A 12617-nucleotide genomic window follows, 5' to 3' on the forward strand; every position below is an offset into this window, starting at 1 on the left:
CCACGCAGGGGCCCTCAGGTGTGTTTGAATAGCATCTCCCGGAAAGATTTGCTCTCACTGGAATGCATTATCCCATTTACGTACAATACCTTTCAGATTAAAAAAAAAAAGCAGAAATGAAAAATCTTTAGGGAAACCCAGGCACCTGAGGAGAGGAAGTGGGGCTCTAAGCAGGTTTAGTCACTAGACCTCTGGCCTGGGTGTCACATCTGCATCCGTGACGGGGGTGGAGCTTGTGGCAGGAAGTTTGTCACTTAGGATTGGGGGGGGCTGGGGAGATGGGGTGGGGTGGGACGCTAGCCAGGAGAGGGGTGCCTGGTGGGCCAGGCATGGAGTCCCTGGGCACAGCGCTGGTCCTCCTGGTGCAGTTCTGGGGTGAGTCCTTGCCCCCCCCGCCTGCCATCATCCCTCTTGTCGCCCATCATCTCAGCAGCCTGCCCCCTGGTTCTGAGCCCCTGGAAACGAAACTCTGTGCTTTGCTAAACAGGGCCTGCCTCTCTCTGATACTCAGAAGCTTGCGAGGGCTGAAGGTTGTAGCAGGATGCTCGGAGTGGCTCCGCAGAGGAGAACTCGCCCCAGCACCTGCACGCCAGGCTTGCCTGAGCCAGTGCCGCTGGCGTCTTTCTTCTCCCCCCACGGCATTCCCGTTCGCACGTTTGTGCGGCCTGCTCGATTTTTTTTGCTTGCTGGCTTCCTTCCTTTTTTTTTTTTTTTTTTAATATTTTATTTATTTATTTGACAGAGAGCACGAGCGGAGTGCCAGGCAGAGAGAGAGGGAGAAGCAGGCTTTCTGCTGAGCAGGGAGCCCGATGCGAGGCTCGATCCCAGGACCTTAGGATCATGACCTGAGCCGAAGGCAGAGGCTTAAGTGACTGAGCCACCCAGGCGCCCTCTCTTCCTTCCTTCTCTCTTTCTCTCTCTGTCTCTGTCTCTCTCTTTCCTTTTTTTTCTTCTGACACACCAAGCTCGATCCCACCTCTGGGCCCTCGCACCTGCTGTTCCCTCCGCCTGGATCTCACCTCTCCAGAATCAGGAGAGATCGCATCTCAGATGCCAGCATCTTGAGCCAAACGCACCCCTTCTGGGGGCTCCAACAGACACCTCAGACATCTCGGGGGCCCAGAGCAAACTTTTCTTCTACTCCAGCCCTGGTCTTCTGTCAGGGTCCTCCATATTGGCCCAAAGCCACCGCCATTCACATGGTCCCTGAGGCTGAAACCTTGGGAATCTGCTACTGACCCTCTTTCCCTCTCGTAATCCATTCCGCTGTTGATTGCTTTTTTCCAGGGTTCAGTCTTCCTATGCTCCTGGCCCTCATCCCCCAGCCACCCTGCCCCCCACTCCCACCCCACAATCTGTTCTTACCGTAGCGGTCAGGGTGATCTTTTTTAAAACTTAAATCGGGGATCGGCTGGCTGGCTCAGTTGGTTGAGTGTCCGACTCCTGATCTCAGCTCTGGTCATGATCTCAGGGTCATGGGATCCTGACATGGGGATCTGAGTTCAGTGTGTGTGCGTGCAGGGGTGTCTGCTCGAAATTCCCCTTCCCCCTGCCCTTCCCCCTGCTTGCATGCTCTCTTTCTCTCTGTCTCTCTCAAATAAATAAAACATCGGGCTCCCTGCTCAGCGGGGACACTGCTTCTCCCTCTGCCTCTACTGCTCCCTCTGCTTGTGCTCTTCACGCTCTCTGCCAAATAAATAGATAAAATCTTTAAAAAGAAGAGAAGGAGTAAGTCACACGCGCACACACACACACACACACACACACAGGACAGCCTTACACTCTTGTATCCCCTCGTCCTGCAAGGAGCCACAGGCCTGAGAGTGCAGCAGGAGCCCGAGTGGCTGCGGGCGACTCAGGGCAGCCGGGTGACCTTGGCCTGCCAAGTGATACAGTCCCAAGCCTGGGAGCGGCTCCGCGTCGGGTGGATCAAGGACGGCGTGTCCCTGTGTGCGCCGCACATCACCAACGGCAGCCTCAGCCTGGAGGCCTGCGGGCCCCGGGGACACCTTTCCTGGACGCCACCTGGCAATCTCACCCTGCGGCTGGACCACGTGAGCCTCAACGACAGCGGGGACTACGTGTGCTCGGTGGCCGTGGAGATTCCTAACCTGAACAGGAAGCAGGGCAATGGCACGCAGCTCCTGGTGGAGAAAGGTATGGGGGCCCGTGGAGGGAAGAAGGGATCTTAAGGAACATAAACTCTAAATTCTTCCAATGGGATTCTTAGAGATTCTTAGAGATCCTGCAAAGTCAAGAACATCCAATTCCAGACTCGCAGAACCAAAGACATGCTGAAACTTATAATTCGAGACCAGGACTCAGCAAACATTCTGGAAAGGGCCACAGAGTACCTACTTCCTGCTCTGGGTCCTGTGTTTGACTCCACTCTGCCGTTACAGTATGAAAGCCGCCCTAGACCTAACGGGCCGAATGGGTGGGGCTAGGTTCCAATAAAACTTTATTTAAAAACAAACAAACAAACAACAAGCAGTGGGCCTCATTGGGTCCACAGGCTGTAGTTTGCTGAGCCTTCTTCCCAAACATCCCCTTGCACCACCACCTTGCTCAAGAAACAAGAGCCTCCCATATCCCTTTCCCCCAACCAAGCCCACACCCATTTTCCTGTCTTTTACCCTCATAGACATATTTCGCTGGCTTTGTGTGCTGCTTAAGGGAAATCACAGAGGGCATTCTTTTTTGTGTCTGGCTTCCTTCGTTCAACATTGACTTCTCCCCACTCAGCCAGAAGGTTCGTCCATCCCGGTCATGCAGCAGCAGAATGTTCTTTTTTTTTTTTTAATATTTTATTTATTTATTTGACAGATGGAGATCACAAGCAGACAGAGATCACAAGTAGGCAGAGAGGCAGGCAGAGAGAGAGGAGGAAGCAGGCTCCCCACTGAGCAGAGAGCCCGATGCGGGACTTGATCCCAGGACCCTGGGATCAGACCTGAGCTGAAGGCAGAGGCTTTAACCCACTGAGCCACCCAGGTGCCCCTGGAATGTTCTTTATCTTTGCTGTAGACCCACCGCCGTCCGTCCTCCAATCCAATTTCCCGTGATGGGCATTTGCACAGCTCCTAGTTGTTGGCAATCACGAATAAGGGCGCTGTGAGCAGTTTTCAGCTGGTCGTTGGCCAGCCTATGTACACATTTCTGTTGTGCCTCAGACTATTCTAGAACCTCGAACCATAAGACAGAATCATGCAGATTTTGAATCCCAGCAGTGTAAAATTCTAGGCTCTTAAAACTACAACATTCTCAATGGGGAATCTTGCTCCTCAGGAGGCAAGAATTGGTTCTTGGGGAGCAATGAAAATTTTGCTTTTTTCTGTATAAAGTATAGATGTATGGACTGTACAAAAGAGAGTCACAGTATGTCTGTGGTACTAAAATGTCAAGGGGAAACAAACTATGATTTTAAAAGTCTTTTGGGGGGAGGCGATAATGAAAAAAGGTTGAGAAACACTGACGTAAAGGAATAGAAGATTCTAGAGTCTTAGAATTGCAGAATCTTGAATATTTTCAGTAGGTTTTTAGACTGTTTCAGTTTCAGAGTGTGTAAGGACAGATAGTTCTGAGGTTCCTCAATACATGAGACAGGACAGAGTGCCTCCCCAGTTCCTGGTCCAAAGAGGTGCCCATTGCTCTCTGGTTGGCAGTACCCTCCCACCGCCTGCCTCTAGGGCGGTGCACCATGGCCATCCTGCCTGCCCCCACCTTCCAGTAATGAGAGGACCAGTTAGCCGTTGGCAGAATCTGGTAGTGGAGGCACCAGGCTGTGCATTGTGGACATCTGCAGGGGTCAGGCAGGCGTGTGTCCAGCTCCACGCAGCTGGCTCTCCCCCACCTCCGCCAACAGCTGCTTGGTAGCCCCCAGGGACCAATGCCAACTTTATTTTCTTTTTAAGATTTTATTTATTTATTCATGAGAGACAGAGAGAGGGGCAGAAGCAGAACGAGAAGCAGGCTCTCTGCCCAACGCCGGGGCTCTATCCCAGGACCCCAGGATCACAATCTGAGCTGAAGGCAGACGTTTAACCCACGGACTGAGCCACCCAGGCGCCCTGCCCCCCACCAACACCAACTTTAAAACATTCGAGATGAAGAGGTCAGGGCACTGGGCCTCATCTTAGTCACACCAGGAACCTTTGGCTGGAGTTTTTGTCAACTACACAGACCTGGAAACATGTCCCCATTCTGCTGTTCACTTGCTGTGTGACCTTGGGCAAGTAACTTGGCCCCTCTGTGCTTGTTTCCTTAGCTATGAGTTAGGTGGATTTGAAGTAATCACATCGAAAGCGTTTATTACGGGGTCTGGAACATAAGTCCTCAGTAAACCTAAGTGACTATTTATGTCTGTTATCCTGGTTATTCAGCAAGACTCAAAAGTTCAGGACTGTATAAGCTTTTTCCTTCTATCTTTTCTTTTCCTTTCTTTTTCCTAAAGCAGGAAAGGAAAGGGGAGCTGAGGTGAGCAACACCCCTGTTCAAAGCAGGACAGTGTTGCTGCCTGGGTGCGGGACCCCAGGCAAGTGACTCAGGCTGAGACTCGGTTTCCTTGTACGAAAAATGGGCTTGACAGCAGAGCTGAGCTAAAAACAACAACAACAACAACAACAAAAAACCAAAACCAAAACAAAACAAAAACCAGGAGTCCTAAAGATGGTGGATCCCATGACCAGGATCGGGCAGCTCCCGGTGGGAAGGATGGGGCTTATGGGGACCACAGGGCTTGTGATGGGAATGGTGGAACCTCTTATGGGGGTGATAGGGTTCGTGCCAGGATGGTGGAGCTCAGGATGAAAAACATCCGTTCGGCGATTGTTCCACAAGGATGGAGCAAGGCAGAAATGGGCCGACTCGCTCACAGAAGAGGAAACAGGTCCAGAGGGACACCTGCTCGGACTCAGGCAACAGGGCAGGGGCGGAATCCTGACGTCCCTTGTGGGGTGGGGGGCTCTGACCCAGAAGGGTGGAGGCTGGACTCGAAGGTGCCCCCGAGACACAGGCTTCTTCCCTGCAGATGGCGGGTCCCCGGACCAGACCTCCACCGACGCAGGTGAGCCCGGGCCCCGCCGCCCGCCCCGCCGCCCGCGCCCCGCCCCCCGTCAGACCGTCCCGAACTCCTCCTCCCCAGGACTCCCGGTGGCGCCGCTGGTGGCAGGGGGCGTGGCGGCGGCCGCCCTCGCGCTGAGCGCCTGGGTGTGGGGCCGCTGTCGCGGCCGGCGCGAGGACTCAGGTGAGCGCTCAGGGGGCGGGGCGGGCGGCAGACGCGTTCCGCAGCCGCTCTGCCCCCGCGTGGCGGAGGCGGGAACTGCAGCGGCTTGACCGGGAGGGAGGGCGGGTGGGGCTGCGCGGGACGGGCGGGAGGAGGGGAATAAATGGAGAAACGCTCCTGTTTGGCAGAAGCAGAGGTAGGCTGGGGAGAGCCAGGCTGTCTCATGGCATTTTCCCCTCAGCGTGTGTCCTCCCTCCCTCCCACCCTTGCAGCGCATCATCTCTACGGGAACGTCCTCTACCAGCCCCGGGGGGCCCCAAAGAAAACTAAGGCGTGGCGTGCGGAGGGGGCGGTGCTGGACATCCCCAGGGAGGACCAGAAGAGTCAGAGCTTCTATTCCATCTCTCTCCCCCAGCCTCCTAGCCCCCAGCAGCGCCGGGCCCAGAAGACTTGCCCCAGCCCCAGGTCGAGTCACCCTATATCTACTGCCCGCGTCTCCCCTGACCCACGCCCCTCGGGGCAGCAGAGGCCAGGAGGGCTCCTTGAAGTGGGAAGACGACTCGAAACCCCAGAAAAGACCCCCTCCCACCAACGGCCACGTGAAAATGTGACTGATTTCCCAAAGAGTCAGGGAGTCCAACAGCCCAGCCCAAGACCCCGTCCTCATTACTGTAACGCTGGCCCCCTCCCTCACCCCCGAAGCAATCAATAAAGGCTTATAAAGGAAAGCCAGATTTTGTGATGTTGGGGGTGTTAAAGATGTCTGAGGGGTCGTCTGGGGCTTCCGGAGCCCCAGGATGATTGTGGGGGGGTCCACTGTGGCGAGGGGGCTCTGTGATGACTGGCCAGCTTCCTCCTCTTATCCTTGGAGTGTCATGTCCAATTAGCAAGAAGCGATGCCCCCAACTTCCACACAGCGCCTTGAGCTGGAAGCACCCCCCCCCCCCCGGTCAGTGTGGAGATGAAGGGTGACGGGAGACATCGGGGCTCCCTGGAATTTATCACACACACACACACACACCCAGTCTCCTGCCCCACTGTCACCTTGATGTGACACAAGCTGGGATCAGCTCCCCTCCCCCACTTCTGCTGTTTCCATGGGGACAGATGTCCTTCCCGCAGCAGCATCAGGCCACTGCTGTCTGCCTGGGTGTGAGGGAGGGGCCGGGTGGGGGCAGGGCTGGCCTGAGAGCCTCCCCCCTCGGTTTCTCCATCTTTGTATCTGTCTGTATCAGCTGTCCGGGTTTTCCTCTGACCTAATATGCTCTCTCCCTGCCTACCCCGGGCTCTATTACTTGTGACCCCCCCCCCGCCCGGCCCCCATGAGTAATTGAGGCTTCACTCCCAAGTCATCTCCCAAGTGGAGCTGGGGATGACCTTCCCTTCTAAGGGTCTAAGGGTCACTCACCCTCTCCTCTCCCTGGGGCTGAGACCCCCGCCTCCCAGAAAGGACACTTGAAACACACAATAACTTATTTATTTTCCAGGCCAGAGAAGTGCTTGGCGACACAATTCTGGACCTTAGCACCTAAGAGAGGAGGGCCAAGAAGGCAGCACTGAGGAAGACCCAGGGCCTGGAGGGGCGGCGAGTCTCTGGAAAGACCTCTAGTGCTCGCAGCCAGTGATTTTGGGCCCGCCGGGTGCAGGCAGGGGCCGAAGGTGCTGGGGTCAGGGGTTCTGCGTGACCACTGGGTACAGCAGGGCAAGGTGCTCGGCGCCCTGCACAGGCAGCGGCCGGGAGCTGTAATGCAGGACCAGCTCTGGCACGCTGGCGAAGGGGCCGCTGTGCTGACCCAGCACGAACTGGTTCTCTCGGGTCCGCGCGAACTTCAGGTGCAGGAAGCTCTGGCTGCTCCTGGGGGACAGGCGTCACAGAGCGCCTTGATCACGCCCAACCTGCTCACGCTCTCCAACCCTAGAGACCCACCACCCTCGTGATCCCCAGAAGCTGGCAGCTGGAGTTCCCAAATATTTCTGCTCAATGGCCACTTGGGGGCCAAGCTCTGGGCTTGTTCCCCATTGTTCCCCATTGGCAGGGATGCCTTGCCCGCCTATGTGCTCTAAAGGCCGCTGGAGGTCCTACCTGGTGGCGGCTCCTCCCCTGAGGTCAGGCTACACTTTCCCCCCAAACCTTCTGAGCGCTACCCTTCCTGGGTTTCCCAAGAGTTAACCCCCAGTCCGGAGCCCCTTTCCTTTCTTGCATCTCTGGTGAGTGGAATGACTTTGAACCTGGGAATGATCTTATCATGACTAAAATGAATGAAACTAGTCTCAGTTGCTGGGGAAGTAGTCTCTGTTCCGTGCGCCTGTGCACACGTGAGTGTGGGTTTCATTTCCTCGTGGCAGTATTACCATGAAACAGGCGCTATTGATATCTTCATTTCGTAGATGAGAAAAGCAAGGCCCAGAAAGGCTGAGTCATTTAGCTAAGGCAACACAGCTATAAAGTGGCAGAGGCAGGACAAGAGGGTATGCTTCAACTTTTGGGCTGGTAGAGTTTAAAGGAAATATCTAGTTTCCCACCTCACTCACATCCTAGATCTACTGGATGGCTTGCACTCCACCTTCTTGCATACCCCCAGTGACAGGGTGCTTACTCTCAGTTGGAAACAGGCCTGTGGCCTCTCTAGAAGCCCCGCCCACTGGCTGCAGGCGCCACCCTCTGCTCCCACCAAAAAACCAGAAAGCCAAAGCCCGAAAGCCAGAGGCAGGGAATCCTGTGAGCCTTGGTCCCTTCAGGGGGCTGGGGGCTCACCTGAGGGACAGGGAGCAGTCTTGGGGACTGGTCTCGCTGAGCCGCACGAGGTAGCTGCCTGCCTTGCAGAGAGACAGGAGGTTCTCGGCATCTGCCCGGCTCAGTGGGCCATGAAACCACCTAGGGGGCGGGGGCAGATGTCTCATAAAAGGCGATCCCCCTGCAAACACGCCCCTGGGAGCTGGTGCAGGCACAGCCCTTTCCAGGACTTGTGAGCTCCAGGCAAACAAGTGAGAACAATTCCCCTGTGCTTCTCAAGCAGAGCCCGGTTTTCAGGCGGACTCGGTTTTCCCTGCTGGGCAGCTGAACCCGGGTCCACATGGAGCTGCTCCCTCCGGTTCTAAAGATCCACCTGACCTGGATCTTTACAGCCTCCCTGAGCGGGGTCCCCAGGGTCCTGTTTCCCCTTCCTTAGTCCTTCAAGTTGAACCACTTGCTGCATCTGGCCTTCTGAAGATTTCCCACACCCTGTATCCCCACCCACCTGCCCACCTATACCATCGTTCACTTAATACTGGACTGAATGTGCTCAGAGAGAGGTTAGCGGTTGTAACAAGGGCTCAAGACAGAGGAGCGCCACACAGACTTCGTGGGTTTTGTATTGAAAGAAAATGGAACAGTGAAGAAACGCCTCCCCCTGTACCTCCGTGTTCATCAGTCAGTTCTGTCTGGCCCACTTAAGGGGTTTGGGAATAACTGTGACGAACACGCCGTGGCGTCTTTGGAACTGGAGGGCTTTAAAGGAAATGCCTAGTTCCCCACCTCACTGGGCTGGGCTCAGCGGGCTTTTGGGGGAGCTCCTGGAGGAGCTGCTGGGCTGGAGAGACACGGAGAAGGCCCAGCCCCTCCCAGCTAGTGCACTGCACCCAGCCCAAAGTTGGGACCCCCCCCCCCCGCTCCTCTTAGTTCCATCCCAAGATCTCCTGGGGGTGAGGGTGATTTCCGTTTCTTTAACCTCGGGCTCAGGAGCTCTGTTTGAGCTGGGTATCATCTTGGGGGTTTGAGCCCTAAGTTCAGAGAGGTTAGGGGACTTGCCCAAAGCTACCCAGCCAAGAGATGCAGAGCAGAGATCTGAACCCAGACTCCGATGCCAGAGGAATGAGACGCCACGTGATTTTGCTTTGTACCTAAGCTAAGTACAACGCACAGCAGACTCCGGCACCCAGTGAGAGTTACTCGAAGACAGGGATGAGGGGGATGAATGAGTCCTACTTCCCCCGGCCCCCAGGTCCGAGGAGTCTGCAGGCTGGTATGGGGTGGGGAGGGATTCCACCCGGCTCCTCCAACGTCAGCTTCCCCACTCACGGCTGTTTCTCCAGGGGTAGGGCCGGGTCCACGCGCTCTGCGGGCTGGGGGCTCCTGGATGGGGGTCTCCGGAGGTCTTTGGCTGAACCTGCGGTCCTTTCCCACTCGGGACTGTCAAACTGCACTGGTGGGTTAGAGAGGAAAGGGTTAAGTCCAACCCACCTGGGAGGGGCGGGACTGGGGTAAGCCAATGCACGCTCAGTGGGAAGGCGGTGCCAACTTGGGCAACCTATCAAAATCCAAGGTAGGAGGGGCTGGGTTTAAAGACTGGGCAGGATTGGTCCAGGAGCAACCAATCAGCCTTCAAAAGAAAGGGGTGTGGTCACTTCTAAGCTTGGTGGCTGGCGAGGGCGGGGCAGATCCACGAGGGACAAACCCTGGGGTCGGGGCGAGAGATGCGTTAGAGGGGCTGGTCGTTCTGCAGATTCTGCACATTCTGGCCAAGTCCTAGAGCTAGACACTCCCCACCCCCCAACGTAGGCCAGGTGGGGTGAGGCACTGAGCCCCAGTCTCCCTCCCAGTCATACTGGGTTCGCACAAGTTATTTCATTTCTTAAAGCTGACCATATTGTTACCCTTTGACAAAAGAGGAAACCGAGGCCACAGACTTGTCCCGTGCTTCCCCAACTCGGGACTTGACCCCAAGCCCGCCTAGTGATAGTTACTAAGAAACTAAGAAATGCTACCCTGTTCCCCAGCAGTGCCTGTGGGAACACTTGCTGGCGCCCAGCATGTTCTGTAGCTGCTACGGCGATCCCCATTTGATGGGGGGTGGGGGACCGATACTGAAAGATAAAGCACTTTGCCCAAGCAAGTGAGACAAATCCAGGCCTCCCCTGACCCCAAAGCCTATCCCTGCACTACAGTGAGCCCCATGGGTGCTCTGAAGGAGTTTCTGTTCTCGAGGAAGGTACAAGTTCTCCAAGGAAGAGGGCTGTGCCATTATCAGCCATTCACACTTTAGTGGGAATGAAGAAACTGCCCCGGTGGCAGGTGATTGGGGGTCTATTTTGTAAGTTGACTCAGAGGATAGACCAGAGCAGGAAATGGACGTGGATATTCAGGGCCTGGGGAGGGCCAAGGCCTGGGTTGGAAGGGCACCTGCAAACGCCTTGGAGATGTGATCTTTCTTCCACTCCCAGGGCTGGTCATACTCATCCGCTGGCCGCTCGTCTTCCTGAGGCAGCCGGCTCTGGCGAGGTCTCCTTCCAGAAAGGGCTCCATCTCCTGGCTCTTGGTCTTGCTCCTCATAGGGAGTGTCGTACAGCTGCACCCCCTTGCACGGCAGTTCTGGGGGAGCCGAGAGCATTGGTCAGCTCCCACACTCACCAGGGACCCCGTCCCCCTCTCCCAAGCTGCACTCACCGCTCACGGCCCGCTGGGCGTCATAGGGCTCCATGTAGCCATCCTCTGAAGGTGGCGGGGGAGGCTGGGCGTCAAAGGGGTCTGAGTACTCCGTGTCAAGCTCCAGCTGGAGAGAGAAGTAGAGAAGGAAGGGAGTGAGTGGCAAGGGCTACAGGGGAACCAAGCCCAGCCCTAGACACCCGCTCTGGGGTGATGGGGTGATGGGGTGATGGTGCACCTCTGGTTGGCTGACTTTTCCCCTCCACGAAGCTCATTTTCTCTGGGCTAGGGAGTCCTCTGTCCCTCGCACCAGGTTGCATTCAGATGCCAGCTTCCCATTTCTCCTCCTGCCACACCGCCCCAACTCCCTCCTTCAGTAATTTTAATGTCGGGACACCTGGGTGGCTCAGGTGGTTAGGCGTCTGCCTTTGGCTCAGGTCATGATCCTGGGATCCTGGATCCTGGCTCCTGGGATCGTGCCCTGCTCGATGGGGACTCCCTGCTCAGTGGGGCCGCTTCTCCCTCTCCATCTCTCCCCCGCACCCCACTTGTGCGCGTGTGCTCTGTCTCCAATAAAATAAATAGAATCTTAAAAAAAAATAATTGTATTGTCTATCAGCTGCGAGCCATGTTCTAAATACTTCACATGTGTTTCCTTATAATCGCAACATCCAGTAAGTACATTAGCCCCATTTTACAGATCAGGAAACCAAGGCACTGAGAGGGTAAGTGACTTGCTAAGCGTCACACAGCTGGTAAATAAGAGGCAGGGTTTCATCCCAGGTGGCCTGCTTCCCTAAGTCCCTGCCTCCTCCTTCCTTCCTCTGGGCTCTTAATCACTGCCTGACACAGCCTTGTGTGACCTTCCTCAAATCATCTGTCTGTCTCCACTCTGAGGATTTGAGGTCAACTCCCTGATTCTCTAGGAAAAATACTGGAAAAACATAGGCACTGGAGGCAGATCTGGGTCAAGTTCTAAGGAACTAGGGCCATTGACCTTGGGCCACTTGCTTCTCTTTAGTAAGCCTTGGTTTCCCCTTCTGTGAAATGGGAGTAGTTGCAGAGGAGGGGCGCAGTGTTGGGGGTTCCAGGGCTCACCAGGGCAGGACTCACTCAGATCTATTTGGGGAAGCTGAGGGAAGGGGACTAGACAGTGGGGAGCAGGGAGCAGGAGGACAGGGGGACAAAGCAGCACCAGAGAGATAGTAGGACAACCAGTGCTGACCCCTGGAAAGGGACAAAAATCAGATTCCGCTAAGGAGGTGGGGGATTGGGGAGCCCCAGCCTGCCCCACAAAACAAGGTCCCCCAAATCCAGGAAACCCAGCCTGGCCTTCCCCACCCAGTCTCCTGGGGCCACCCAGCATCTGGGACTTAGCGACGCACCTCTTCCCCGGGGCTGCCCAGCAAGACCTTGGCTCTGGCCATGTCGGCAGCCTCCACCTTGATGAGCCGGTGCTTGGGAGAGTCGTACTTGGCGTCTCCGAGACCCTTGGGGTCCCCGGGGCCGGCGGGGTCGGGCTCCAGGCGGCTGTCTGAGTCCTCATAGGGGTCCTCGAAGTCCAGATTCTTCTGCTCGCGGTAGGCCCTCAGGATGTCGCTCTCGGTGTAGTCCGGGGCGGGCGGCTGCGGAGGGGGCCTCCGACCGCCCAAGCCCAGGTAGTCCCGCAGCCACCTGGCCATCTGTGCGTGTGTCGCGCCAGACCTGGCCACTGTCAGAGGGGGACCCACATGCCCCCTTCCTGTACCCCTTTCTCCGCAGAGTCCCCAGGGAGAAGGGGGGGCCAGGAGGAGGGGGAGGAGGAAGCGTGGGAGGAGGCAGGGAGGAGGAGGAAAAAGATCAGGTGTGTCCCTTGGCTGGGCTCAGAAGGCGCTAGAAAGGGGAGAAAGGAAGGAGACGGGGAAGGGTAAGAAGAGGAGGAAGGAGAGCAAAAGTCCACCTTAGCCCGGCTCCGCAAGGACGGCGGGGGAAGGGGGCGCCCCGCAGGGC

At 56.4% G+C, this 12617-nt stretch overlaps 2 protein-coding genes across 2 annotated transcripts; one reads left to right on the forward strand and one right to left on the reverse strand.

Moving 5' to 3' along the window:
• The first annotated feature begins 278 nt into the window (after positions 1 to 278).
• On the forward strand, positions 279 to 5952 carry TMIGD2 (transmembrane and immunoglobulin domain containing 2). Its single transcript, XM_044255450.1, has 5 exons — positions 279 to 375; positions 1807 to 2157; positions 5030 to 5065; positions 5144 to 5245; positions 5497 to 5952. The coding sequence occupies exons 1-5, from the start codon at positions 279 to 281 to the stop codon at positions 5934 to 5936; spliced, it is 1026 nt and encodes a 341-aa protein (XP_044111385.1). The 3' UTR covers positions 5937 to 5952.
• Positions 5953 to 6892: 940 nt separating this feature from the next.
• Positions 6893 to 12364, reverse strand: SHD (Src homology 2 domain containing transforming protein D). Its single transcript, XM_044255451.1, has 6 exons — positions 12014 to 12364; positions 10650 to 10755; positions 10386 to 10574; positions 9285 to 9408; positions 7980 to 8099; positions 6893 to 7079 (listed from the first exon to the last, which is right to left on the reverse strand). Exons 1-6 carry the CDS (start codon positions 12308 to 12310, stop codon positions 6893 to 6895), a joined length of 1023 nt encoding a protein of 340 aa, XP_044111386.1. The 5' UTR covers positions 12311 to 12364.
• Positions 12365 to 12617: the final 253 nt, after the last annotated feature.

This window comes from Neovison vison, chromosome 6 (assembly GCF_020171115.1).
Source record: "Neovison vison isolate M4711 chromosome 6, ASM_NN_V1, whole genome shotgun sequence".
NCBI classification, from domain to species: Eukaryota; Metazoa; Chordata; class Mammalia; order Carnivora; family Mustelidae; genus Neogale; species Neogale vison.